Source organism: Dermacentor variabilis, chromosome 9 (assembly GCF_050947875.1).
Source record: "Dermacentor variabilis isolate Ectoservices chromosome 9, ASM5094787v1, whole genome shotgun sequence".
Classification (NCBI taxonomy): domain Eukaryota; kingdom Metazoa; phylum Arthropoda; class Arachnida; order Ixodida; family Ixodidae; genus Dermacentor; species Dermacentor variabilis.
Genome location: NC_134576.1, coordinates 101,456,885 through 101,482,106, shown reverse-complemented (window position 1 = coordinate 101,482,106; position 25,222 = coordinate 101,456,885). Strand labels below are relative to the sequence as shown.

The following is a 25,222-nucleotide window of genomic DNA, read 5'->3' as shown; positions in this document are numbered from 1 at the left end:
CTTTATTACGAAATAAGGTGTCCAGAAGAGAATGAGGAGCAGGCTCCTGTTGAAAAGTGTTTGAGAGGAAGGTGATTTCGCACCCTGCTTGCGAGCTGCATGTATTGCGTACGACAGAGAAAGTTGACTGCACAGCAGTGTATGCTACCTGCAGACTATGTTATTGTATTAAGCCCGAGGGGTGGTTCAGGGCCCCTTTAAAGATTCCCAGGGAGCCAGAATGAATCTGGTGTTCCCCTACTATGGCGTGTCTCGTAGTCTGATTGTGGTTTTCTCATGTGAAAAGATATTTCTACCAGCATCATCATTGAAAGCTTCCTAGTGTCAACATTTCACAGAAAACACGCTCCTTGCAAAGCCTCTACGACTCCTTGTTTCAAACTTGTAGTGCTGTGATGTGTGGATGATGCCAAGAAATGGGTAATCTGGTAGAGTAGGAGCGGGTATAGCAAATTGAGATGCTCGCCGAAATTATAAAAATCATGGCTGTCGTAAAAACATGCCTTAAACTATTTTCCATAGAAAAACATGGGGATAAATGGGGTTAAGTTTTTCCTATACCTTCGCTCTAATTGAAAAAGTAGTGTAGCCCAAAAGTTCAGTTACCGTCCCCATGGTTTGAAATAAAGTAATAAAACAGCGCTAGAGGAGGTAGACAGTTGCTGAATGCAGAGTTAAATGGAAAGTTTTGTTAAGTCTAGAAGCATATAGCCACTGTGAAAAGTCGTCATTCTTCTCACATTTCACCGCTCCAGCGTATTGTGATTTCTCTGAAAAGCTGGGCGATCTGTCTTGCTATAAATCGAGTGGAGGCATGAGCAAAATATGCATGGCTTCCTGCTTTATTTTCTGCAGTGCATTTTCAGAATAGTTATGATCCGATCGGGTGGTGTCAGTAAAATGTAATGTGTGGCCCGCTTTCAAATTTTTTAAAAAAAATTTGCCCAACGTTAATAATATTAATGCCTCAATGACTTATTGCAGAGCTGCCTTTTCGTTGTGTAAAGAAGATACTTTAAAGACCATGGCTTCAGGAAGAGCAGTACTGTGTAGGGGCTGCATTGTCCCACTTATTTCTGTCTGGAGTATGGACAATCCCCAAGGCTCGAGGTTGCTTTGTTCGTGACCCTTGACATTTCTGCAGTACATTATGTGCAGGAGTACGTGCGGTCCATTGTTCACAGTTGTGTCAAGGTAAATTAACTTTGCAATAAAGGGACCGACCGTGTAATGTGCATGGAAAAACAGCAAGCCGAGCACCAACATCGAAGCACTTTCAACACCGCACGGCAATCTCACGACTGCTGTCATCCGAGTGCATCATAATGGCCGTTGCGGTTGAACTTGTGTTCTCAAGAAAGTATATGACTGTCCATTTAGCGTGAGGGTTCTCGTTCCCCTATCTTTGCAATGAGGCTGACTATTTGGCCCGGCGACAGTGTAACGAGCATGTCGCCGGTGCCCTTCTGCTCCGTGATGGCTGGCATTGCCAGGCGATCGCTCGTCGTCGTGGGTCCTGGTTGCCCGCGCACTCGCCACTTTAGTCGGGTGGGTCCAGGAAGGAACTGGTTGGCGGCCAGGGTCACCGGTCTCACATCGTTCAGCCGGAAGCCCCTCAGCAGTCTCTGCACAGGGACAAGCATGCGGGCAAAACGCGAATGATGCTGACGTCTACAATTAAAAAAACGTAGTGTAGAGAGGGCACAGTGGTCGCACGCAGTGTACTTTCGTGGGTAACCTGTAACATCAATCAGCCACCACTAAGAAGGAAAAAAAAAAAATCTTAATGCTAGAGCATTTATTTGCTTGCCTTTAACCCACTTTAATAGTCATGGGCTTCTGCACTACGCTAATAACATAAGAGAGCGTCGTCAGGCATTGAAATTGCTGTGAGTGCCAGTATTTCTAGAGGGTCAGTTTAGAGAAAAATGAGTTCACTTGTATTCATACGTTACCATCCTACAATGCTGAAGGCCATATTGGTCGTGATAAGAGCCTTGGTAAGCTACAAAAACGAAAGGCTGGTTGCGATGCCGGCTTGAAGTTGTCGCACTAGCTCGTCGTGATGGCGTCTGCTAGGTACTAGTGAGTTGTTTATCAGTAAAAATGGACCACATTGTATTTTAAAGGAGATAAATGTGGAACATTGCAAATTTAACGAATGTTTACTGAGTCAACAAGGCTAAAATACAAAAAAGGAAATATTAATATTTGTGATGTCACACTTGACGTATAGGTGCTGAAGTTCTGGTGCATGGTTAAAAAATTCTGATCATCTTTACTAATCATCTATTATCACTAAATTAACAAAGTGCTTTAATGAACACTTTATTAGTCTAAGTTGGTGTATAAGCTCCCTTTTACTGTATATCCCTCTAATCTGTATAATCTAGCCTATACGGTAACCGGCGTCATTGTGGCGCCATCAATGAAGCCTTAAAGTCGCATAGAGGCTGGAAAACCATATTCAGCAAAGTGGACAGGGGCAGACAAAGAAATGCTTCCGCATTTAATAAGCGACACTGCGAACAAATTCAGAAGTGCTTGAAGTGTGCTTAGCATTCCTGTTTGGACGTTAACCATCGACATTGGCGATAGGGTTGGCAGAGAAAAAAATTCTCAAGTGTTCAACCAAGTGCTGAAATTAAAGTTGTGTCCAACAGATGCGAATAGACGCACCAGATGCCTCGGATGAAATGACAGAACTTTGCAAGGAAAATCATGCATGGTCACATCATACATGTGCCACGTGTACCCGGAGGTACCTGTGACACGCGATGGACTTCAGACAGGACGCATCACAACATAGTGTAAGTACTAAGCACAGCATAACATGTCATTGCGAGCAAAAAACGAATTGGTGGCGATTTAGCGGTAAATGCGAGATAAATGCGTTAGCATTACGTCACACCTATTTGAGGTCCAGGATCTATGACATAAACCGCGTTCACTGCATTTAGGAGCACTTGTTCAGTTCACTTGATGCACCTCTTGCCTCTTCGAGAAGTGCAACTGACGGGTCCGAAGCAGACCACCGTCAATTGCACTCCATGCATGCATGCATACATGCATGCATACATGCATACATACATACATACATACATACATACATACATACATACATACATACATACATACATACATACATACATACATACATACATACATACATACATACATACATACATACATACATACATACACGCTCTTCTAAGCTCTCCCATCCACACTCTACCACGTAACTGGCTTCCCAAACTACTCACGCACGTACAGAAACACACGTTTTCCTACTTTTACACTTCTCATACTAACGCATTAACAAAGCTGATATTGGCCCTACTCAAGGGCAAGGCCTACGATAGCTCACCGTGACGTTGACCTGCACTGCGTGCTGGTCGATGGCCAGGTGCTCTAACCGCAGGAGGACTTGGGTCTGCGATAGTGCTTCTAGCGTCAGAAGGTGCACCGTGCTGGGCAGTGGTGACCGCAGCCCGGAGAACTGTAACAGGGGAATCGTTTCAGCTGCTTTAGCATTGTAGCGCGCCAGTACCCTTCGTATGCGCAGGGAATGGTGCACTGTGATAACGTACTTTGGACCCACCGTGGTCACTTAATAGCTTTGGTGTTGCACCACTAAGCACGAGCTCGCGGGAGCAAATATCCTGGCCACGGCGGCCGCATTTCGATGGGGGCGATGCAAACACACCCGTGTACATATTTAGGTGCACGTTAAAGAACCCCACAGTGCCAAATTAATCCGGAGTCCCCCACTATGGCGTGCCTCATAATCAGATCTTGGTGTTGGAATGTAAAACTCCAAAAGTTAATTTTAATGTACTTGGGTTCTTGTGAATGATCGAAAAGTGGTCGTTTTTTCAGGTTGTTTTCTTTTACGTTTTACAACTTGGCCATGCGGCAGTTTGATTGGAGGTCACGTACGTGAGCTGTTTGCATATGTGTGCCCTTCGCAATAAAAATCTCTGGAAGTCGGTGCTTGGGCTTCAACCTTCTTTGTCACTCTTCTGTTAGCTGGTGCACTGTGTTCACAATGGATGATCAACCAGCTCTGTCACACGCCCATTCTCTTGCTAGGGCTGTTCTCTCGTTCCTCATTGGAGGGTGGCGACCATGGCGCAGCCTAGTCACCTTCTCCTTCTTTTCCTCATTTTCCCCTCTCTGTGAGTAGAGGGCATAGCCTATTATGGGAAATGACGTTCAACAAAGAATGTTCCTTGTATATGGCAGCTGTGCACAGCCACCTGCTTGCGTTGCACTCCCAATTTACTGACTCCTGTATGATCCCCGTTATTGCCACAACTAATTAGTGAGAATTAGTTTAGAGGACACAAACCGCACGTAAGCGTTGGGGGACGCAAACTCCACTGTGGGCCCTTAGCGCTCTTTTGTGCTCGCTTTGGATTCTTCTGTACAGCCGGCAGCTTAAATCCCGGTGTGGTTTGCATCACTTAAACACATTTTATACACAAGAAAAGAAACCACAAAGCTTATCGGAAACCTTGGATCACCAAAGAGCCTCTAAAGAACGCAAAGAGATAAGCTTTATGCCAGGTTTATAAAATCTCGGAAGAGCGAGGATCTAAAATAGTTAATAATTTTTAGAAATAAGTTTAAGAGCTAAGACATACAAGAAATCGCTATTATTTACGTACATTTTCTTCATGCGAGGGACATATAGAGATATTGAACAAGTTAATTAAGCTAATGGGACGCAAACAATACACTGAACCTATAATGAAAGTTTGTGTAAACAGATGCCTTTTAACTGTAGATCGTTTAGTTAACGCGTTTAATGATTACAGACTGGTGAGCGCCCGCCAACGCTCTAAGGGACGCTCGCGCTCTAGGAGCCGCTCCAGGTCGAGGCAGCGGCCATCTTCTGGGACTCGTACGACCAGGAGCCGATCCGTTTCTATGGAGGCGCGGGTGCGCTTTCCTGCAGCTGGTGGCGACGGCGGCGCAGCTGGGAGCCAGACCACCTGGGCTGACAAGGTCAAGGGTGGCATCAGCGCCGGCCGAGCGCCCGAGCAGCGCCAGGAGCATGTGGATGGTAATAAGGATAGGGATAGGATTGCGCAATTGGAGAGAGAGAATCGTAGTTTAAAAGCAGCCATTGACGGGCTTATCAAAGAGATGGCTGTACTTAGGAACGGCTTACCTTCCGGTAACAACGATAGCTTAAGACAGACTGGGAAACATGATGACTCGGTTGAGGTACCAAGGTCTGTGGAGGTCGCAGAACAGAACATGGCGGACGAAGAGACGCCTGCTCCGAAAAAGAGGGCCTTATCCTCGACCGTCCGGATTCAGGGTAAAGTCGGTTCCGAGCTTAAAGCAATGATGGCGACATTGCAAGAAAGTGTAAATCAGATCATTAGTAGACTGGAGCGGATAGAAGAACGGGAAAATATCACGGATCAGAGATTAGGCAAAATTGAAATATATCTAAACGAGACAGTGGTCCCTGTTATGGAGCGGGAGTGCACTCGGCCGCTAGCCCAGCAGGGTAAGTCGCCGAGTGGAGTTGAGCTCAAAAATAGTTCACCAAATTTCCGTGGTCAAGATGGCTCTATTAAATAGTTCATTTAGTATTTGGCAGTGGAATTGTAGGGGGTTCAATCATAAGAAGGCGTCTCTGCAGCAGTTTGTTAGAACGCATGGTGTCAAGCCTCAAGTTATCATGTTACAGGAAACACTGACGTCTAACGTGACCTTAACGAATTTCAAAGCGGAAGTTAAGGATAATGAACAGGGCAGAGGACTCGCTACTCTCATTAATAGGAGGTTGGCATACATTAGACATGATCTTCACATGGCAGATTGCAAGATTGAATATATTATGGTGGAAGTAATCTTAGGTCGGCAAAGGTCATGTCAGAGGAGCGTTTACCTGCTTAACCTGTACAGTAGCCCCCGGGACACGAAGCTGAGTTTCAAATCTCTCTTGACCAAGGCAACCAATCTGGCTAAGGATGCACCGTTGCTTATTGGAGGGGACTTCAATGCACCATATCATGTGTGGAAGTATGTTTATAGCACTATTAAGGGGGAGAGACTATGGCAGCAGGCACTAGACTTGAATTTAACTCTGATTACAGACCCCTCGTATCCCACCAGATGTGGCACGTCGACATGTAGAGATTCGACACCTGATCTCACTTTTGTTCGAGGGGTGGTGGATTCGTCCTGGTCCAATTCTAATAAAGATTTTGGTAGCGATCATTACATACTTATGATTACTTTGGCAGTGGCTAATAAAAAGGAGCGCACATTCAGGATGGTTGACTGGGATGCATTTAGGAAAAGAAGAGCGCAGAGAATCGATGATGAAGGAAATGAGTTGACCTTGGAACAGTGGACTAGTCAGCTTAAAAGTGACGTTGAGGCGTCCACTAAAGAGGTTCAGACCGATATTGACACGGAACACATGGATAGTCGCCTGGCACATTTGTTGGAAGCAAAGCAGTCGATGTTAGCGAGATGGAAGGGTCAGAGATTAAATAGAAGGCTTAGAAAGCGTATAGCAATGGTTAATCAGGAAATTGAAGACCATTGTCGGGTACTGTGCAAGCAGCAATGGGATGAAGTGTGCAATTCTATTGATGGTCGCGTTAAGAGGGGAGGCGCATGGAGTTTGCTCAGACATTTACTAGATGAGACAAACACTAAGTCTAATCAGAGGACTGTGATAGGTAAGCTGGTCCATCAGGCGTGTCGGGACTCCACGGAGCAGGAGTTGCTAAAGGATTTGGCTCAGAGATACCTTCCTTTGGAGACCTGGCACGATACACCTGATGGGGTTTTGGAATATAGTGGAGACGAAAATGCAGCTATGGACGCGGAATTTACTGAAAGTGATATCAGGATGGCGCTGCAGAATCTTAATGGTCGATCGGCATCAGGGCCGGATGGCATTACGAATAAAATGCTACGGAATTTAGACGATGGGTCAATTGAGTTCCTTACGCGGCAGATCAATTGCCTATGGAAGGAAGGCTCTTTCCCGGAAGAGTGGAAACTGGCAACTACTGTTCTGATACCCAAACCGGGCAAGGCCATAGGGCTTGAAAATCTCAGACCTATTTCCCTGACGTCGTGTTTGGGAAAAGTCGCTGAGCATGCCATTTTAAATAGGCTAACGCGTTATGTTGAGGGCAATGGGGTCTTTCCGCATTCGATGATAGGATTTCGGCCCGGCCTCTCGACTCAGGATGCTATGATCAGGATTAAGCATCAGATCCTTGACCGGCGAACAAGGGATACTAAGGCACTAATTGGACTTGATGTGGAAAAAGCTTTCGATAAAATCCGACATTCTTTCATTCTACGGGTGCTATCGGACTTGAATATGGGGCAGCGGCTTTTCAATTTTGTCAAGGCTTTCCTTACGGATAGAAAGACATGTCTCAGGTTTGGGGAGATAAAATCGGAAGTCGTTAAATTGGGTTGCTGTGGTACTCCGCAGGGATCCGTACTCTCGCCTATGTTATTCAATCTGGCGATGTCGAAGTTGGCTAATAGACTGGACACTGTCCAGGATATTGGCTATTCTATCTACGCGGATGACATTACTATATGGAGTGTCGGTGGTAGTGATGGAGAGCTTGAGACTAGGCTGCAGCAGGTGGTAACGCTTACGGAGGAGTACCTGGGTCTCATGGGGCTCAAGTGCTCCACTAAAAAGTCGGAGTTGTTGATCTTCAAATCTAAGAAGCTAGGTCGTAGGCCGAGGGGTTGGGTACCGGAAGTTGAGCCTTGCATTAGAATTCATACTAGGGAAGGGTCGGTGATACCCAAAGTTGAAGCAATCAGGGTCCTGGGTTTTGTACTTGAAGCGAACGGATCGAACATTAGAACCATTCAGCGTATTACCAAGTAAACGGAGGAGGCCATAAGACTTATAAGACGGATCTCTAATAGGCATAGGGGTTTAGGAGAAGAAGGTGCGATGCGCTTAGTTCACGCATTTATTATGTGTCATTTCTCGTATGTGGCAGCTATGCTAAATTGGAATAGGGGGGAGAAAAATAAATTGGAAGCATTAATCAGAAAAGCCATCAAGGCTGCGCTTGGTCTGCCTATGACTACGTCAAACGATATGTTGTTACGACTGGGTTTGCATAATACTTTAGATGAAATTGCTGAGGCTCAACGTACCGCACAGAGGGAGCGGTTGCTAGGTACACCAGCGGGTAGGTATATATTACAGTCAATTGAGGAATCGGTGGCTGTGTCGCACGATAGGGCGCCTCTACACGAGTTGAACGTGAACCTTAGGGCAAATATCATGGTTCGTCCATTTCCGCGGAATGTGCACCCCGTGCACAATGTAGGGAGGCGGGTCGCGAGAGCTAGGGCTTTGTTGCGAGAGGCAAAGGATCAGGAGGAGGAGTCTGCGTTTGTTGACGCCGCATGGATTAATGGTAAAAATGCTTATTCGGTGGTGGTAGTAGATGGCAAAGGGAGCGTTAGAAATGCTGCTTCCATTTATACCAAAGACCCGGGGGTTGCTGAACAGGTGGCTATTGCTCTAGCACTACTTGATTCTAGAAGAGTTTTGGTGTTTAGCGACTCGCGATCTGCGATTACAGCCTTCTCGAGAGGACTTGTTGCGGAACCGGCTAACAGACTGCTGCAGGGTAGGGATATCACTTCGCATACCGTTACTTGGTTCCCGGCGCACATGGGGACAGTGGAGGGAGCCCCGCGTAACCTCAACGAGGTGGCGCACAGGGAGGCACGAGGATTAGTGTGCCGTGTACTCCCTGAAGGGGCTGGATCTCCCGCTCCTGAGTACAGGGACCAACTGTTAACCTACAACGAAATCACCAAGCACTATTACTTAGGGCGCAGGGCATTCCCGTTGCCACATCCTAAATTAAGTAGGCCGCAGGCGGTTACATTAAGGCTTCTGCAGACACGGACGTACCCTAACCCGGTCATCATGAATAAAATTAATCCGGACTGCGGGGTTTCAGTCTATTGTAGTAAGTGTGGGGGTTTGCTCGATTTACAACACATGCTGTGGCGCTGCTTGGCGTTGGCCGGTGATGGTTATCGAGGTGAACAGTGGTGGCAGCGAATGCTGCACAGTGAAGTGCTAGCGGACCAACTCAGGGCTGTCCAGAGGGCCCGTGTGATGGCAGAGGGGCTCGGCCTCTCTGTACCGACGTGGGAGCGGCCCGCATCAGTCCCAGACTGATCCCTCAGGACCTCAATAAAGTTCTTCATACCATACCATACTGATTCCTATTTATCACAAAGCCCAACATATACGTTTCAGTTCCCTGCAACTATACGGACACAATTTTTTTTCAAGTGACAACCACTACCGAGGTTTGTTCAGTTTCCCTCTAACTGAAAAATTCATGTAGCTGCGATGCTGATGGCCTCCAAATGAGACCTATCAAACATGTCAATTGTGACATTGCACCTGTGTTAGCTTATATCTATAACTTATGCATAACATCAGGTACTTTTCCTGAAGAAATGAAAATTGCAAATGGTATATATAAGAAATGTGTTATATAAGAAAGGTGACGAGCTCGATATAAAAAATTACCGTCCGATATATATTCTCCTGCAGTTCTCTAAAGGTATTGAAAAAATCATTCTTAACCAATTAACATATTTCAGCAAGAAACGTAAAGTAATAACAGATGCTCAATACGGTTTTCAACCAGGTAAATCAACAGAACTGGCACTTGCAGCGCAAGAAGAATATATACTGCAAAACCTCAAAAATTAGTTACTTGTAATTGCTCTATTCATAGACTTCACAAAAGCGTTCGACTGCATAAATCATGACCTCCTAATACTTAAGCTTGAAAGATGTGGCATCAGGGGCCTTCCTCTTCAGTTACTGACATCCTACCTTAGAAATCGACAGCAATGTTTGTCTATAAACACTAGCAGATCATCTACACGACAAATACAAACAGGTGTCCCTCAGGGAAGTATCCTTAGTCCATTTCTGTTTAACGTCTTTGTAAACGACATAGTTCTTATCCACCAAGAAGCAAAATTCATAAACTACGCAGATAATACAAGTGTTTTTTTATCAAACAACTCTTATAGAGGTCTCATTTGTGCAGCGAACAATATCTTAACCCATCTCTCAAAATGGAGTCAGGACAACTTTAAAAGTAAACTCCAATAAAACATGAGCAGTCAACTTTAAAACAACAGGTACGTGTACTCCATTGACCCACAATATATTTTACAACTCTGAGAATATCGAGGTTGTTGACGCGTAAAAGTTCTTGGCGTATACTTTACCGACACATTGCAATGGGACGCTCAGTGGATTTTATACTCCAGAAAATGAGCCGCATAACAGGTATATACTACATCGAAACCGGTACCTTTTACCAACGTCAGCTAAATTGATCATTTATAATGCACTGTTTGCCTCGCATGTAAATTATTGCCCATTTGTATGGGGCACTACATCCGCTTCGAATCTCTCTAAAATACTACTGATGCAAAAAATAATAATAAAAAATAATATGCACTATTGCAAATGTGCCTACAACTCACACACTGGAGGTCTTTTCACCAAGCACTATATAACAAAAAGTCGTCATCTCTACAAACAAACTCTCCTAAGCACCTACTACTTTCAGGTAAAATATAGACGCAACCTAATAACAAATATAGCAAACTTAAAGGAGAATATACCCACATATGACGCGCAGCCTTGAAAAATGACCCATACCTTTTTCGAGAACAAATTACGGCCATGAAATGGTTGCAAACACCTTGCCACGGCTACTAAATTCTTATCTAGAAGCCGGCATCGACATCCATGCCTTGACACCATTGGAGCTCATCTGTCTGGCGAAAACTGATTTAAATCACCATGGTACAGTGAAACCACGTGTATTCACAGTGGAAAAAATGTAATTACTTGCTTTAATTGATGTAACCCACTGTTTTTTGTCTTTCATTTCTGAAAGCGTTCTTTGCCACCGGTCTGCCAATATGTAAAGGGGGCCAGGGACCACTCAAGCTACCAATAAGCAGCTCTTCTTATGCTTGTAAATGTGCCTAAGTGAAATGAAATGAAAATGAAATAATTTAAGCTCTCTGGTTACTCTGACAGGGGTTACTTGCCCGAAAAGCATGTCCGCACAGCCGGCCGTAAATATGTCGCAGCAAATAAGTATTCAGATTTAAAAAAAATTAAGTTATGCGGTTTAGGAGGAGGCTTTAGCTTTGGGCCAACTCCAATTTCCCTATTGAAATACATACGAATTCGCCGACATGCTCTCATAAGAGACGGCCGCTAGCTTGACCGATTCAAACAAAATTTGTGGCATTTGGGAGAGAATGCTTTCATTCAGATCCTCGTACATTTATTTACAGAAGTTGCTGAGAGCTAATGACTCGAGAAAAGTATGAAGCACGAAGTTCACGAACCTGTATCACTGCACTACAACACACACATAGCAGTACTGTAAACTACATCTCTTTATAGAGCATTAATACGGACAAATTTGATATATCAGCCGACTTGTTTTATAACTGCACCGATATGTTAAAGGTAGAGCTGTGTATATTACGGGGATCACTCGAGTGCGCAGATTGACATCTCCTATAGTGACATTCCGTGTTCTACCACGGTTAATGACGTTTTGCATGACTTCTGTTGGGTATATGAGCTAAAATATTTTGTTCTTTTCATTTATTGACGATATTGTTGCCTTGTTGCTGCGGCTGCCAAAAGAGAGAGAGAGAAACAGTGGGTCCAAGGATTTTCTCAAGCCGTCAAGTAGCGGCTTTGCTCCGTTTCCCCTGTCACGATATGTAATCGTGAAGAACAAATGAAATGAACAAACGAACCCTTGGCTCATACGCATAGTGGATATGAGCCGCGGTATTTGCTCAACGAGCGTGAGAACTGAGCACGGGCCGTACCTCCTCTTTGTAAGGCTTCCATCGCGCGGGCGCAAACGCGACCAGCGGTCTGTAGACGAGCTGCAGCGCTTGCGGCCGAAGCAGCCGCTGGGTCTCGGCGGCCGTTCCCAGGAACACGCGGTGAGTTCCACTCGCCACGAATTTCTGCTGCGTCATGGTCGGCTCCCACGGGCTCTCGGGGTTTCCCAGGTCATCGCTGGTCGCGTGCCACCGATGCACCTGCAGGTGGGGAATACACAGGTGTCTGCCAAAAAAGCGTAATTGAATGACTTGTTAAAATGAAATATGAAAAAAAAATTCTGGACTTTCTTTAGGGGCCAACTACAAGATATGGTTATGAGGCACGCCGTTGCGGGGGTATACTCCAGATTAATGGATCTGGCGTTTGGCGTGTCATTGGCTTGTCGCTAGGTAACGCAAAAAAAAAATCCCAGTCGTCCTTAGCTATCGCCTAAGAGACGTGAAGGCGAAAGCATTGTAAAGCCTACTGTAATTCAGCTTAATCCTCCTTAATACACCTTAATCAACCTCGGTTCATCTTTATCCTCCTTCAGCCACCTTAATCGACCTTAATCCTCTCTAATATACGTTAAGTCACCTTAATCGACCTTAATCCACCTTACTTAACTTTGCTAATCATTAATCATCTCTCATACACGGCTGGACATGCTTTGGTTCGCTTCTGGCCTTCGCGGGGTCACGTTATATTTTCTGTACCTCACAACGCGACACTGATACATAGAGATCTAAGGTTTTCGCCTTAATAAGTCGCAAACTATAGTTCATTTATAAGCAAAGCCTTTTAGTTTCAACGGGACGCTTAAGATTCGCCTTTATAAGTGAAACGCGATATCCTTCAAATATCCCTGACTGCTTCTCACGCTTCCCGGCAAATGCAGCTTAAGTAATCGAAAACGCTGGCAGCGAACGCTATGCGCGAAGGCGAACCTTCCGGTAGAAACGGGCCCTCTTGCGCAGGCTGCGGATGCGCGGAGGCGAGCGCCATCTGGATGGTGTCGCAAGGAACCGAGCGTGCCGCTCTATTAATGGCAGAAACGCTGGAAAAGGGGTTTGTGTTTGAGTTTCCGCGCAACAGAATGGTGTTTTCTCCTGTATTCAAATTTCAGTCCGACACTATCATGTCTATAGGTTGTGCGTAAGTCGTACTTTATAATTTTTCTGACGAATTTTACTTTGAGAAATTCGGTTACTTCAGTAAAGTCCTTGCGCTACACAGAGGGAATGCATGGTCAGGAATAACTTTTCGCTCACAAGACGGTCGACGCGGAACGCCGACGCCGGATTTTCTGTGACACGGGGCCCTTAATGCTCCCGCGTTAAAAAAAAAAAAAAAAAAAAAAAAAAAACTGTGATAAGTTCCTCCTCACTTACCAAAGGCCTTAAAGCACGCGCAAATACTGACGAAATAGCACGCACAGAGCATATCCACAGCTAATATCTTTAATATTTTTTTTTACACTTTTAAGGAAGCCCTAAGTTTACATATTTTCGTTGCTGAATATCTCTTCCTCTATTCGTGTACGGTTGAAAGAGCACTGAATTACGGCACCGTAAACGTTCTACCGCTAAACGTAGCAGAGGTCGGACGCAAAACACGACTGGTCATGTTTCCTTGTGCACAGCGCGAAAAATCGTGCGCTGCGCCATCGAGACAACAGCTCGCGCGTCATGCCGTCGGGGAAAAAGCGTAGCGCTGAAAAAAAGAAAAAAAAAAGAAGGCGGGGCCTGTGACGTACGCGTCACGCAATCATCGAGGTCTTGCATTTGAGAACGCGCGGTAGGAATTTCGCTAGCGGAGGCTAGACGCTGCGAGTGGAGAGAGCGTCTTGCTTGGCAGTGCAGCCCGCCTGCTGAAATCATGGATTCGCGACACTGAAATATTTCTATCTCGGCTATTTAATGAGCCGATTTGAAAAAAATTTTTGCACCAGAACGCTCCCTAGAGGATTACGTAACAAGTTCCGGCGTATAACCAAAATTTGCTTTAGGGCATTGTGAGGGGCTATTTAACTACAGCGATAATTTTCGAAGACGCGAGACGTGTTTTCGCGACCCCGGCCCGAGCTTTTCGAGTTAGGCAATTTAGTGCACTCACAACTAGGCAAGCGCAATGCGAGAAATGCGACGCGCGGGTCATTCGTATTTGTGTCTCGTCAGTTTCGGTAGGCCCTCACTGCCAAAACCATGCGACACCTGATCATTTACCTCGGCGGCGCATGATAGTACGGTTGAATGCTCCGCCTTGCAGCTGGCTGCTCCAGTTTGTTGGGCGGGAGTATTTAACCGTGCGATCAGGTACGTTTCACATTTAGGCATCGTGACCAACCATAAGCTCGACGTGTCCTTTCTTCAGGCTGCTGCCCCCTTGCGGCCGGTCTGGAAGCACCGCCATGGTCAGGTCACGGCGGGTGTCCTGCGGTTGCAAGCACGCTGTGAGCCGGGTACCGCAGTCGTTTGCTTGCGTGTTTTTTATTTAATTAATTTTTACATAACAAATGTTAACTTTTCCATATTTGAATGTACGCACACACACACACACACGCACGCACGTGCCCACGCGTTATAGAGGGTGATCAATATTAAGGTTTATGGAATTTTTAAAAATCGCCTGTGGCAGGTAGCATAATTCTTGTCCTTGAGCTTGATTATTTGAAGAGGCGCACATTACCAGCACGAGGAATTGAACCACATATTCATATAATTAAGAAAAAAAACCAATAGTTAACTTGTCAGTTAATTACTTTACGGGACATATTGCAATTTATCAGTTGCAGCCGGTGACCTTGCAAGACGCATGCACTTGAAATTAATTTCCAGAATGACACCCGTGTCGAGATATAATTTGCCAAATCGTGGAACGAAATACATGGGCGTTCTAGTTACTTTTGTGGTTCATTGTACAAGAGAGTTTTTTGTTAAAAATGGCCAGGCTTAGCTTGGTTAAGCCAAGAATGCGTTGCATATTGCGCGGTCTTTTTTTTTTTTTTTTGAGGGCGAGGTATTGCTTGGGGGGGGGGGGCGGCACTCGATTTTCGCGTCACGCGCCGGCGCAGAGCCCCTAGCGGGAGGAGCGGGAGTCAGGTGGTGGCTGCGGCCGCGCGCGACCGCGCGAGTTGGGGCCCAGCTTTTCCTCTGGATGTCGTGACGTCATGTCACGTGGTTGCGCTAAAGGTCAATGGTGGCTGCCCGGCCGCGCCCAAGGGCTGAACTGAGTGATTGCAATATGCAACGCATAAAAACGGTAGTGGAACAACGGTGAATTTTTTGGGCATGTTTGATCTCCAAACTGGCGTCGTTCTAGAAATTCATTACAAGCCTTCCAAACACGCCGGCTACAATTCATAATTTGCGATACGTGCCATAAAATTAACCAATTCAAAAGATAATTAGTGGATTGTTCTTAATTAGCTGAATGTATTTTTCGATTTCTCGTGTAAGTTTCTCGTGCAATGTCTGCATCTCAAAATAATCCAGCTAAATGACTAGAATTACTTTATCTGCAACAGGCTATTTTTACAAATTTTGTAAAACAAGAATGATCACCCTGCATGACTAGGAATGCACAGACACGAGTAAAGGAGCGAAATTAGAACTCGCCTGAACGTAGATCCACGAGACTACAGGATAGTAGTTTGACGGTATGGGAAGCTTGTCCTCTTGCGTGGCAACCCTGCTGGAGAAACAGTATAATCACGTGACTACGTTTGCACGCAGCAGGAAGAGAGTAAGTGTTTGCAGCTCCGTTTTTCGGGTGTGGCTCCTCGCCCCATATGTAGCGTAATTTTCGGTAACGCCGCCATCGTCAGGCCAATGCGGGTGTTCTGCGGTTGCAAACACGGCTGCGCTGTGAGGCGAGTACCGCAGTGGTTTGTTTGTTTGTTTTTGTTTGTATAACAAATGGTGGGAAATTTTTCCCCATTTGATTGTACACGCACATACACGCGAACACACACACGATCGAACCCACGACCTCGGGCTCGGCAGCGCAACGTAATAGGAACTGAACTACCATGGCCAGCGTAAGCGCTGCATGCCATGTTGCCCTTGCTAATGTACCTGTGTCCACCATCGCGATTAACTCGCATATCATCTTAAGAACAATTCAATACATAAACCTTTTTTCTTCTGAATACTGGACTAGCCTCTTTTGCTAATCACTGGCAACATACGCATCACTATCTATGCACTTCAGCAACTTCATACTTCCCACGTGCTTCAGAAGTGCTTCCACAATGCCAGTGGCGTAACTAGGTCGTCTGGCACCCGGGGCCGATAGATCTTCTGTCACTCCCCCCGGGTGTAGTCGAGGAAGGCGAGGATATCGACAATTTTCGGGTGTCTTCAGACGTATATAACATCCCCCCCTCCTGCTGGCCCAGGGCACCTGGCCCCCTCCTCCCCCTCCCCCCCCCCCCTTTTGCTACGCCACTGCACAATGCCTTAGTTGCGTCTGGTGCTCCACTTATGGTAGCTCTGGTACGCAGCGCTCCTGCCCCCGTTTCTCGGACTCCTGTCCGTTTTTGTACGCCGGCGCAAGCATTTAGCACTCGCTTGAATACACCGTTGCAACATTTTGAAGTGCAGGTACACTTATTTAAAATTCTCTCCTTGTATATACACGGCATCCTTTGCAAAACGAAGGGAATTGCAGAAGCGTGCTTCTCCTCACAAACTAAGTTCGTGCGGAAAAGCAAGCTTCGACGGGGCTTTTCAAAGAAATTTACTCGAGCGAGTACATGCATGGTCAGATTTCGAAGCTACTCGCAATTCATTCGGAATGTGAGTTACTGCCCACAACACCACCAAGGGCTCAAGCGACAAAGAATAATCGTCGAACGCCGGAAAGAAATAGCGAACCTATTGTTATTCCGTTTTGTCGCGGCATGTGCAGCCGTGCGCCAAAGCGTACAGATCACAGCGTTTACAAGAATGCGAAATAACTTACCTACGCAGGCGTGCATCTCAAAATTAAAAACCATATCCTGAACATTACAAGGAGAACATTGCAACGCATTCATCTTCAGGGTGTGCGTGTCTGGAAGTTTCAGAGAAATTATAATTGTTCGGAACAGCTATATGTGGTTGGTATACCTTTGCGCAGGGCTGTACATGTCGGAATGCAACTTTTTGTTTCCGGAGGTTGAACCAAGGAGTAAAGTGCAAACATAGCGCGCGATGTTAGTGGGATTCTCTGCTAAGGAAAGTTGTTTTACGTTATGTCACATTAGGGGGCAGAAAAAGAAGAAGAAAGAAGGAAAATTACTGTTCCAGGATATCCGTGTTACCGTGTTTGACGGTTAGTTACTCCGCGGAGTAACGTCCGTACTCGTGTACGGCTGTATTTCCCCTCATCATCAATCTTCACAACACAGTGACGATTGTGTACCCTTTCTTGTGTACCAGCAGCTGCAGGATAGAGCGCAATTTATGTTTCTTGCCATAATGCATTCAATAATATATGCAACATGCCACGAGTCTCGTGTCAATATCTGGTACATGGGCTTGCAGTGAAGACTTCGTGCAGATAGGCGCGTCAGCATTTGCCCTGCCATCCTCCTTCTTACAGGGGGGGGGGGGCGGAAGAGAAAGTGGAGCAGGGTCATTTCAGACGCACTGTGGGTGCGGCTATCTCATCGCTACAACGCCGTGATAAAGAATGCAGTGGAAATTTAGCGGAACATGCGAAAGAAAGTGTTAGCATTACATACGCTCTTCTAAGTCATCCTATGCCCTTTGTACCACTACCACGTGACCGGCTTCGCACACTTCACACACATATCACTTTGTTACACTTTGACACTCCTAATGCAAACGCATTAATACGTTTTCACAGCGACTAGCTGCGCATTCTCTGACATGCCGATCAACGTCGTCTCCTCTAACATTGCACTGCGCACGAAGGGGCAAAGGGACATGTCCGACTTCAAGATAGCCATTCCTGTGCCCGCGCAAGCAAGGTGCCAGTGAGGGACTCACACCCTGCGCATGTTCCTCCAGCCGTTGCCGTCGGTGTAGAACCCCTCGGTGTCCATGTCGCTCTCATACCGCACGATCACGTCTTGTCCTACGTACGGGGCATACCTGCGCGGAGGGAACGGAACACATGTCGTAGTGATGTTCGTTCCTTGGCACCTCACTAAGTGGCGACACTAAACCAAGTTTCGGTTGGCGGAGCATTCCGTGAAAAACTACGATTTGCATTGAAAAGATCTTGGGGAAAGAGACTTAGAGGGCGCTAGGAGCACGCTCATGTATATAGAAGACGGAGCCAATTACGGCGCAATCCGTTGCCGTGCAGCCTGGGTCATGCTCGTACCTTTGTCGAGATAATTGAGCGTGCAGCCGTCGCTGCCCTCCTCCTCTCCACAACTGAGAATTGGTTTAACCCATCCTGAACGCCTAAAGGTGCCGTGAGAGTGAGGTTGGTCACTTTGTGGCGGGCAGCCTGATAGTGTGGAAAAGCCTGCTATTAGAATTTCGCGTATCTCCTTCGATTTTGTTGCTATGTCTTAACGTTCAACCGCAATAAAGACACTGGCGAAGGGAGTAGTCTATAGAAAAATATTTAGCAGAAACACCGAATCACTTCATAGATTTGTATATCATTAATAGAAAACTTTATTTGCATTTCAGTGGCGGAAAAGCACTGATTGTTAGCGGAGAAAAGGAAGTCCCAAGTTCTCTTTCCTCAATTTAATTCCGAAACCTCATCTGAAGGCAATGAAGACAATGCGACGTTACCTATATGAAATCAAACTTGCGCATTTAGGTTCGTTTCTGCGCAGGAAAAATGGTACCAAATGTTGCTAACTTAATTGTTTAGTCTCTTTAGAACGCAAAGTATAACTTCTTTCTATTGGTAAACAAATAACTAGCCGCTTGCAATACGCTGTAAAATTTCGCAGTGCCGCAGAGAGCTGGTACGAAAATGTCGAGGAGGTTCCGTGATCTGTCTTTCGTTTTCTCGTCGATCCTCTGTGGTGTTTCTTTCGCACAGTGAAACTCATGTGTTTTGTAAGCTTCAATCTTGTGTGTGCTGTCAATCTGGCTTTGTCAAACATTTTTTTGTTTTTTCTTTGTTTAATTCTCTCTCTCTCTCTCTCTCTCTCTCTCTCTCTATATATATATATATATATATATATATATATATATATATACACACAATACGTTTGCTAAAACTCGACTGAGCAAACCAGAGGGTGCCGGCGACAGGTACAAGACTTCCGAAACGCCGCCTCTCCCTCCCTCCCCCCCCCCATCTCTCTCTCTCTCTCTCTCTCTCTCTCTCTCTATATATATATATATATATATATATATAGCAAACGTGTTGCCCTTTATCGAATACCGGAACCCTGAAGGTGTTTATGGCAGCAACAGCGCTGTTCGCACCATCTTACGACGCACTAGAAAGGGGAACGCATTAAAAACGCTTAATGTGTTACTGCGTCACTGTTTTCGCGGAACAGAAAATAAAACAAATATAAATTCGCTGAGCGCTAATGGTTGTTGCTACCGATGGTTTTGCACCAGTAGATATATAGGTAAGTGAATAGAATATTATAGCTCGGTGCGCCCTAGTTGACGTGACGTTCACAAGAAGGCGCTATAGCAGCGCCTCTGCGCATGATTTTTTTCTTGTATTCGGTGTTCTAGTATTGTCTAAACTGTAACAAGTTTGCGGACAGGCTGTAACTTTTCTATTTGTTCACGGAATGCTTGGGAGGTTGTCGATGGTGTAATGGCGGTGGCGTTGCTGCAGGTGTGGTTGACTTTGTAGCCTAATAAAGCATTTCGGGCTCTCAAAGACCCGGACTCGTGCGTGCCAGCACTCCAACCGTTGGAGTCGAGAAAGACAGGGCGCATGACTCGATGCTCGTTTCGTGGGACGGAAGAACAAGGTGGAAGGCACTTCTGGAGACTTAGCGGCACTTCGCAACTAATGGCGTAATTGTATATTATTAACAAACTACCAATGATTTACGGGTAATGTAAGTAACGAGTTCTCAGTTCAACAGTAATAACTAATATGATAATTGTATGAATAACACCTCTTCTATATAATTATTTTTTTCTAATCTTTATTATGCGTATTAAGCTGGGCGTTTTGGTATGCTGTAAGCGTAGAAGAGTAGTGAATGAGTGGCTGACAAGCTCGATGTCTTGGCATGGTCATGTAAAAACAACAACAACAACAGGAAAAAACGAAAAAAAGAAAAGAGAAAACATTGTGTCGAGATTTTGTTACCGTGAAAGTCCCCGCAAAATAATGTAGATTATTGCACCACAATTCATATATGATCGTTACACAATGTTACTCACGATGGTCGAATGCCATTCCACGCTGTCCGCGTCCTCTTAAGTATTTGAACGCAACACAGGCGTGACCTGTCGTAGTGGCGATCGAAGACGTCTATCAGAAGTTTTTTGACTGCTGCACAGTTTCAAACAACCATGTGCCGAGGTTGATGGACGGACCAAAGTGGCGGTTGCGGGCTGGGGTCCGGACGTTCACTTTACCAGCCTAAATTTGTGGTGTTTTCGGCCAGTTGCTGCCGTATAGCTCCGGCAACCAGTGTTGCAAAAAAGGTTTACCTTTAACGCGTAGCATTTTGCGCATTAAAATTCAGTCGTACGACGTACGACTTCTATGTGAGCTGTTCCACAAGTTATGCGGTGAACAGCCAACAACCTCATCTTGACATTCATTTGAGTATTAGCTCAAACGTTATTTCTCTTTTCTAATAACGTTTTTGTCTTAGCCTTTAATTTCAATATGCTCTGTGTTGCGACTAGTTTTTATTCTTTATTCACAGTCTTGTATTCCGTCTTGAAGAGCTATTTCTGTATGTTGCCATAGATTAGATTGCGTGCACTTATTTGTATTCAGTCTATTCTTTACAGCTGTCTGCTTCGTGTAATTGCTCATTTCGTTGTAACTAAGAATCAAAGGTCGCGTTGCTGTCTTTAACTTTCGGACGCTTGTCGGACATACCAGCCGCGTCTCACTTACTGTATTTTCAACGTCTATCAGACAACTGAATATGCAAATTGTATTGACCGAGAAACTATCCTGCCAGAAATGTTAACGTGCGATCAGCAGGTAGCGCTCTAGGGTCTGCTGATGTTTCGGTCGAGCATAGTTAGATGCAGCATGGCATAGGATTAAGAACGCAAAATCGAAAGACGTGTATCAACCGCGCCTTTAAATTCCCGCGTTAGCTTCATTCAATATAACAGATTTTAGCAAGGCCTGGCTTAGTCGAGATAATCGCTTAAATAGAAGAGGATGGAATCGCATTCCAGAAAGAAACGAAAATCCGATTTTTTTTTTTTTTCAGAGCGCATCGCTTACGCAGAGGGTGGAGGCCCAACTGTCCAGGTGAACTCGATGAAGTTGGAATCCCTGTGCAGAGTGACCGCTTGGGAAATGTAGTCGTTGAAGATTTGGTGAATTTCTTGAACCAATGGACCCTGTGGGAGGAACAAAAAAAAAAAAAGACACACAGTGGCGTCGATAGTGACGTCGATGACGTTGCGCTTGCATTCTGAGGAGAGAAGAAACGCATTCCCATTTTATGTTCACTTGTTCATTGGGCTGTCGCATATTTGCATGACAACGTTTGAACCTCGCCATATGCCAGTATTTGTGTTGACGGCTTCTCCCTTGTATAAGCGTAATACGAGCAAAGTGTCTTTGTTCTCTATCTTTCTGTAGCTGCTCCTCCCCCGCCCACCAACTTGTAAAGTAGCAGGCTGGATTGCGTGTTATGGTTGACCCCTATCAATATGTATTTTCCCTCTCCCTCTCTCTCTCAGCATACATCACAGAGTTCAGCTCGATAGACAGATCGACTTTGAAGGCGCTAGGCGAAACAAGACGGTGCATGGATCAAAGCGTCTAATGATAGCGTTTAGTTATTTTAATGATTTCATTGATTACTTTGTGAAATTAAAGGGTCAGCAAAAAGCAATACAAAACAAAGTACAGTGAAAAAAAAGTGAGATAATTAGGCTGTAAACAAAGCTGTTCAGGCCACAAAAGGTTTGCAGCGGCCTGGGTGAACAGGAAATACAAAAAAATTACTCCCCAGTAATAAGATTCAATGAGTTAAATAAGATTATTTCACGATTATTTCATTTTGTTGTGGTCAGCTGCGCGGGCGAGTGAAAATTTAACGACTGATGTACGTATACTTGCGAGCTGTGCAGTGAGCACCGATTTTAAAGAGCGCGCTTGATCTTTGTCCAAGTAGTGTTTCTTGCAAGCATACCCACGGGGTGTTTTCCTCTTTTTTAGATCGTGCAGAATTTTTGAAAATGCCCGTGGTAGATAGCGTAATTTCAGCCCTTGAAGTAGATTACTCTACGCGGCGGACTTTACCCGCATGACAAAGCGAAATGCGTGAACGACTAATTAACAAAATTCACTAATGGATATTCACCGCGAAACTTGCGGTATAAAGAAAATATTGTTTGACTTATTTTTTTTTAACAAACAGCCATTTTATGCACTGGGACTAACTGGAGCGCACATGCATTTTGTCGCGCACAATGAGAATGAAACTCTCGAAGCTGGTGTCATCTTGAAAATTCTTTACAAGTAGACAAGCCTTGCGAAATCACCGGCTGCAATTAGTTGATTGTAACACGTGCCATAAAGTAAATAATTAAGAAGTTATTTAGTGAGCATTTGTTAATTAGTCGATTATGCATTTCGATTTCACGGGGAAGTAACGTTTGCCATCTCAGTGACTAGAATTACGCTATCTGCCACAGGCGATTTTTATATTATTTTGAATAGTCACTAAAAAAACAAAGAAAAGAAAACACCCACATAGGTTCTTACCTCACTTCTTGGGGCCTGCAACATAGTTCTCGCTTTGAAGAAATTTGGCGCAATATAAAGAAGAAAACTACGGGCGTGGAAAGCATATCTATCGTTCTCTTTCATGCTGACGCAGAGTGTTAATCGAGGCTTAGGTCCACCCGTGAGCAAAAGTATAATGGCCAGGGATGACGCGATAAAACTAATTATCTCTTTTGTGTGTGAAGGCAACTTGAAAGTAAAGATTGCATTCAAAACTTGGCATTACGAATTTTTTAGTGCCTTCGTCAGTTTCCGTTTATGCGCGGTAATTAAGAAGAAATTCTGTGACTTTTTCGGCGACCCTGTGGTCTGTATACTTTTGCTCACGGGTGTACGCCGAAGGATAGTGTGCGGAGCGTAGAATGAAACAAAGATGGCCTCCGCGCGGCGGCCAACTTTGGTGTGGCTAACCTTGACGACGCGGTAGGCCACGTGGTCTCCCAATGTTTGCGCTTCTTTGGGCGCGCTGAACACGTAGTGGCCAGGAGAGGGAACGCTGGAGTCTGCCTGGTCCTTGTCGTACGAGGCGAACGTCTGACCAAGCCGCACTGGCGCGGAGGAGCGACTCGACGTTCCCCTCTTCGACAATGGAAGCACGAGAACGCGGGACACGAGGCCGGACGCTGGGTCGAGCTCGATGCGGTACCTCTGCGAGGTTCACGAAAACCGGAAACTACATATCAACAGGAAAAGCGGAGAGGTCAACACGGCATAGCCTGATCAAACCTGATGCTCCTCACAAGGAATGGAAAGAGGAGGGAGTAGCTATAGGCGGCTGATGATGAAGAAGCGAGGAAGGGATATGAAATAAAAAAAAAATGCGCAGAAGCCATCGACGATGATTGTCAATGTAAGCGAATTGAGCCATTGAACGAACGAACGAACGAACGAACGAACGAACGAACGAACGAACGAACGAACGAACGAACGAACGAACGAACGAACGAACGAACGAACGAACGAACGAACGAACGAACGAACGAACGAACGAACGAACGAACGAACGAACGAACGAACGAACGAACGAACGAACGAACGAACGAACGAACGAACGAACGAACGAACGAACGAACGAACGAACGAACGAACGAACGAACGAACGAACGAACGAACGAACGAACGAACGAACGAACGAACGAACGAACGAACGAACGAACGAACGAACGAACGAACGAACGAACGAAAGAACGAACGAACGAACGAACGAACGAACGAACGAACGAACGAACGAACGAACGAACGAACGAACGAACGAACGAACGAACGAACGAACGAACGAACGAACGAACGAACGAACGAACGAACGAACGAACGAACGAACGAACGAACGAACGAACGAACGAACGAACGAACGAACGAACGAACGAACGAACGAACGAACGAACGAACGAACGAACGAACGAACGAACGAACGAACGAACGAACGAACGAACGAACGAACGAACGAACGAACGAACGAACGAACGAACGAACGAACGAACGAACGAACGAACGAACGAACGAACGAACGAACGAACGAACGAACGAACGAACGAACGAACGAACGAACGAACGAACGAACGAACGAACGAACGAACGAACGAACGAACGAACGAACGAACGAACGAACGAACGAACGAACGAACGAACGAACGAACGAACGAACGAACGAACGAACGAACGAACGAACGAACGAACGAACGAACGAACGAACGAACGAACGAACGAACGAACGAACGAACGAACGAACGAACGAACGAACGAACGAACGAACGAACGAACGAACGAACGAACGAACGAACGAACGAACGAACGAACGAACGAACGAACGAACGAACGAACGAACGAACGAACGAACGAACGAACGAACGAACGAACGAACGAACGAACGAACGAACGAACGAACGAACGAACGAACGAACGAACGAACGAACGAACGAACGAACGAACGAACGAACGAACGAACGAACGAACGAACGAACGAACGAACGAACGAACGAACGAACGAACGAACGAACGAACGAACGAACGAACGAACGAACGAACGAACGAACGAACGAACGAACGAACGAACGAACGAACGAACGAACGAACGAACGAACGAACGAACGAACGAACGAACGAACGAACGAACGAACGAACGAACGAACGAACGAACGAACGAACGAACGAACGAACGAACGAACGAACGAACGAACGAACGAACGAACGAACGAACGAACGAACGAACGAACGAACGAACGAACGAACGAACGAACGAACGAACGAACGAACGAACGAACGAACGAACGAACGAACGAACGAACGAACGAACGAACGAACGAACGAACGAACGAACGAACGAACGAACGAACGAACGAACGAACGAACGAACGAACGAACGAACGAACGAACGAACGAACGAACGAACGAACGAAC

General features: G+C 45.6%; 1 protein-coding gene across 1 annotated transcript in view; it reads right to left on the bottom strand.

The window, feature by feature from the left end:
* Nucleotides 1-833: 833 nt before the first annotated feature.
* Nucleotides 834-25,222, bottom strand: part of LOC142557181 (lysosomal alpha-mannosidase-like) — a 210,057-nt gene continuing 185,668 nt past the window's right edge. Inside the window, exons 38-45 of the mRNA XM_075668853.1 lie at nt 23,237-23,473; nt 21,311-21,429; nt 17,935-18,039; nt 15,556-15,628; nt 14,285-14,371; nt 11,938-12,156; nt 3,368-3,499; nt 834-1,625 (exon numbers count right to left, since the gene is read on the bottom strand). Of these exons, the coding sequence (XP_075524968.1) occupies nt 1,377-1,625; nt 3,368-3,499; nt 11,938-12,156; nt 14,285-14,371; nt 15,556-15,628; nt 17,935-18,039; nt 21,311-21,429; nt 23,237-23,473 (1,221 nt within the window). The 3' untranslated portion in view covers nt 834-1,376. The remainder of the gene's footprint in view (nt 1,626-3,367; nt 3,500-11,937; nt 12,157-14,284; nt 14,372-15,555; nt 15,629-17,934; nt 18,040-21,310; nt 21,430-23,236; nt 23,474-25,222) is intronic.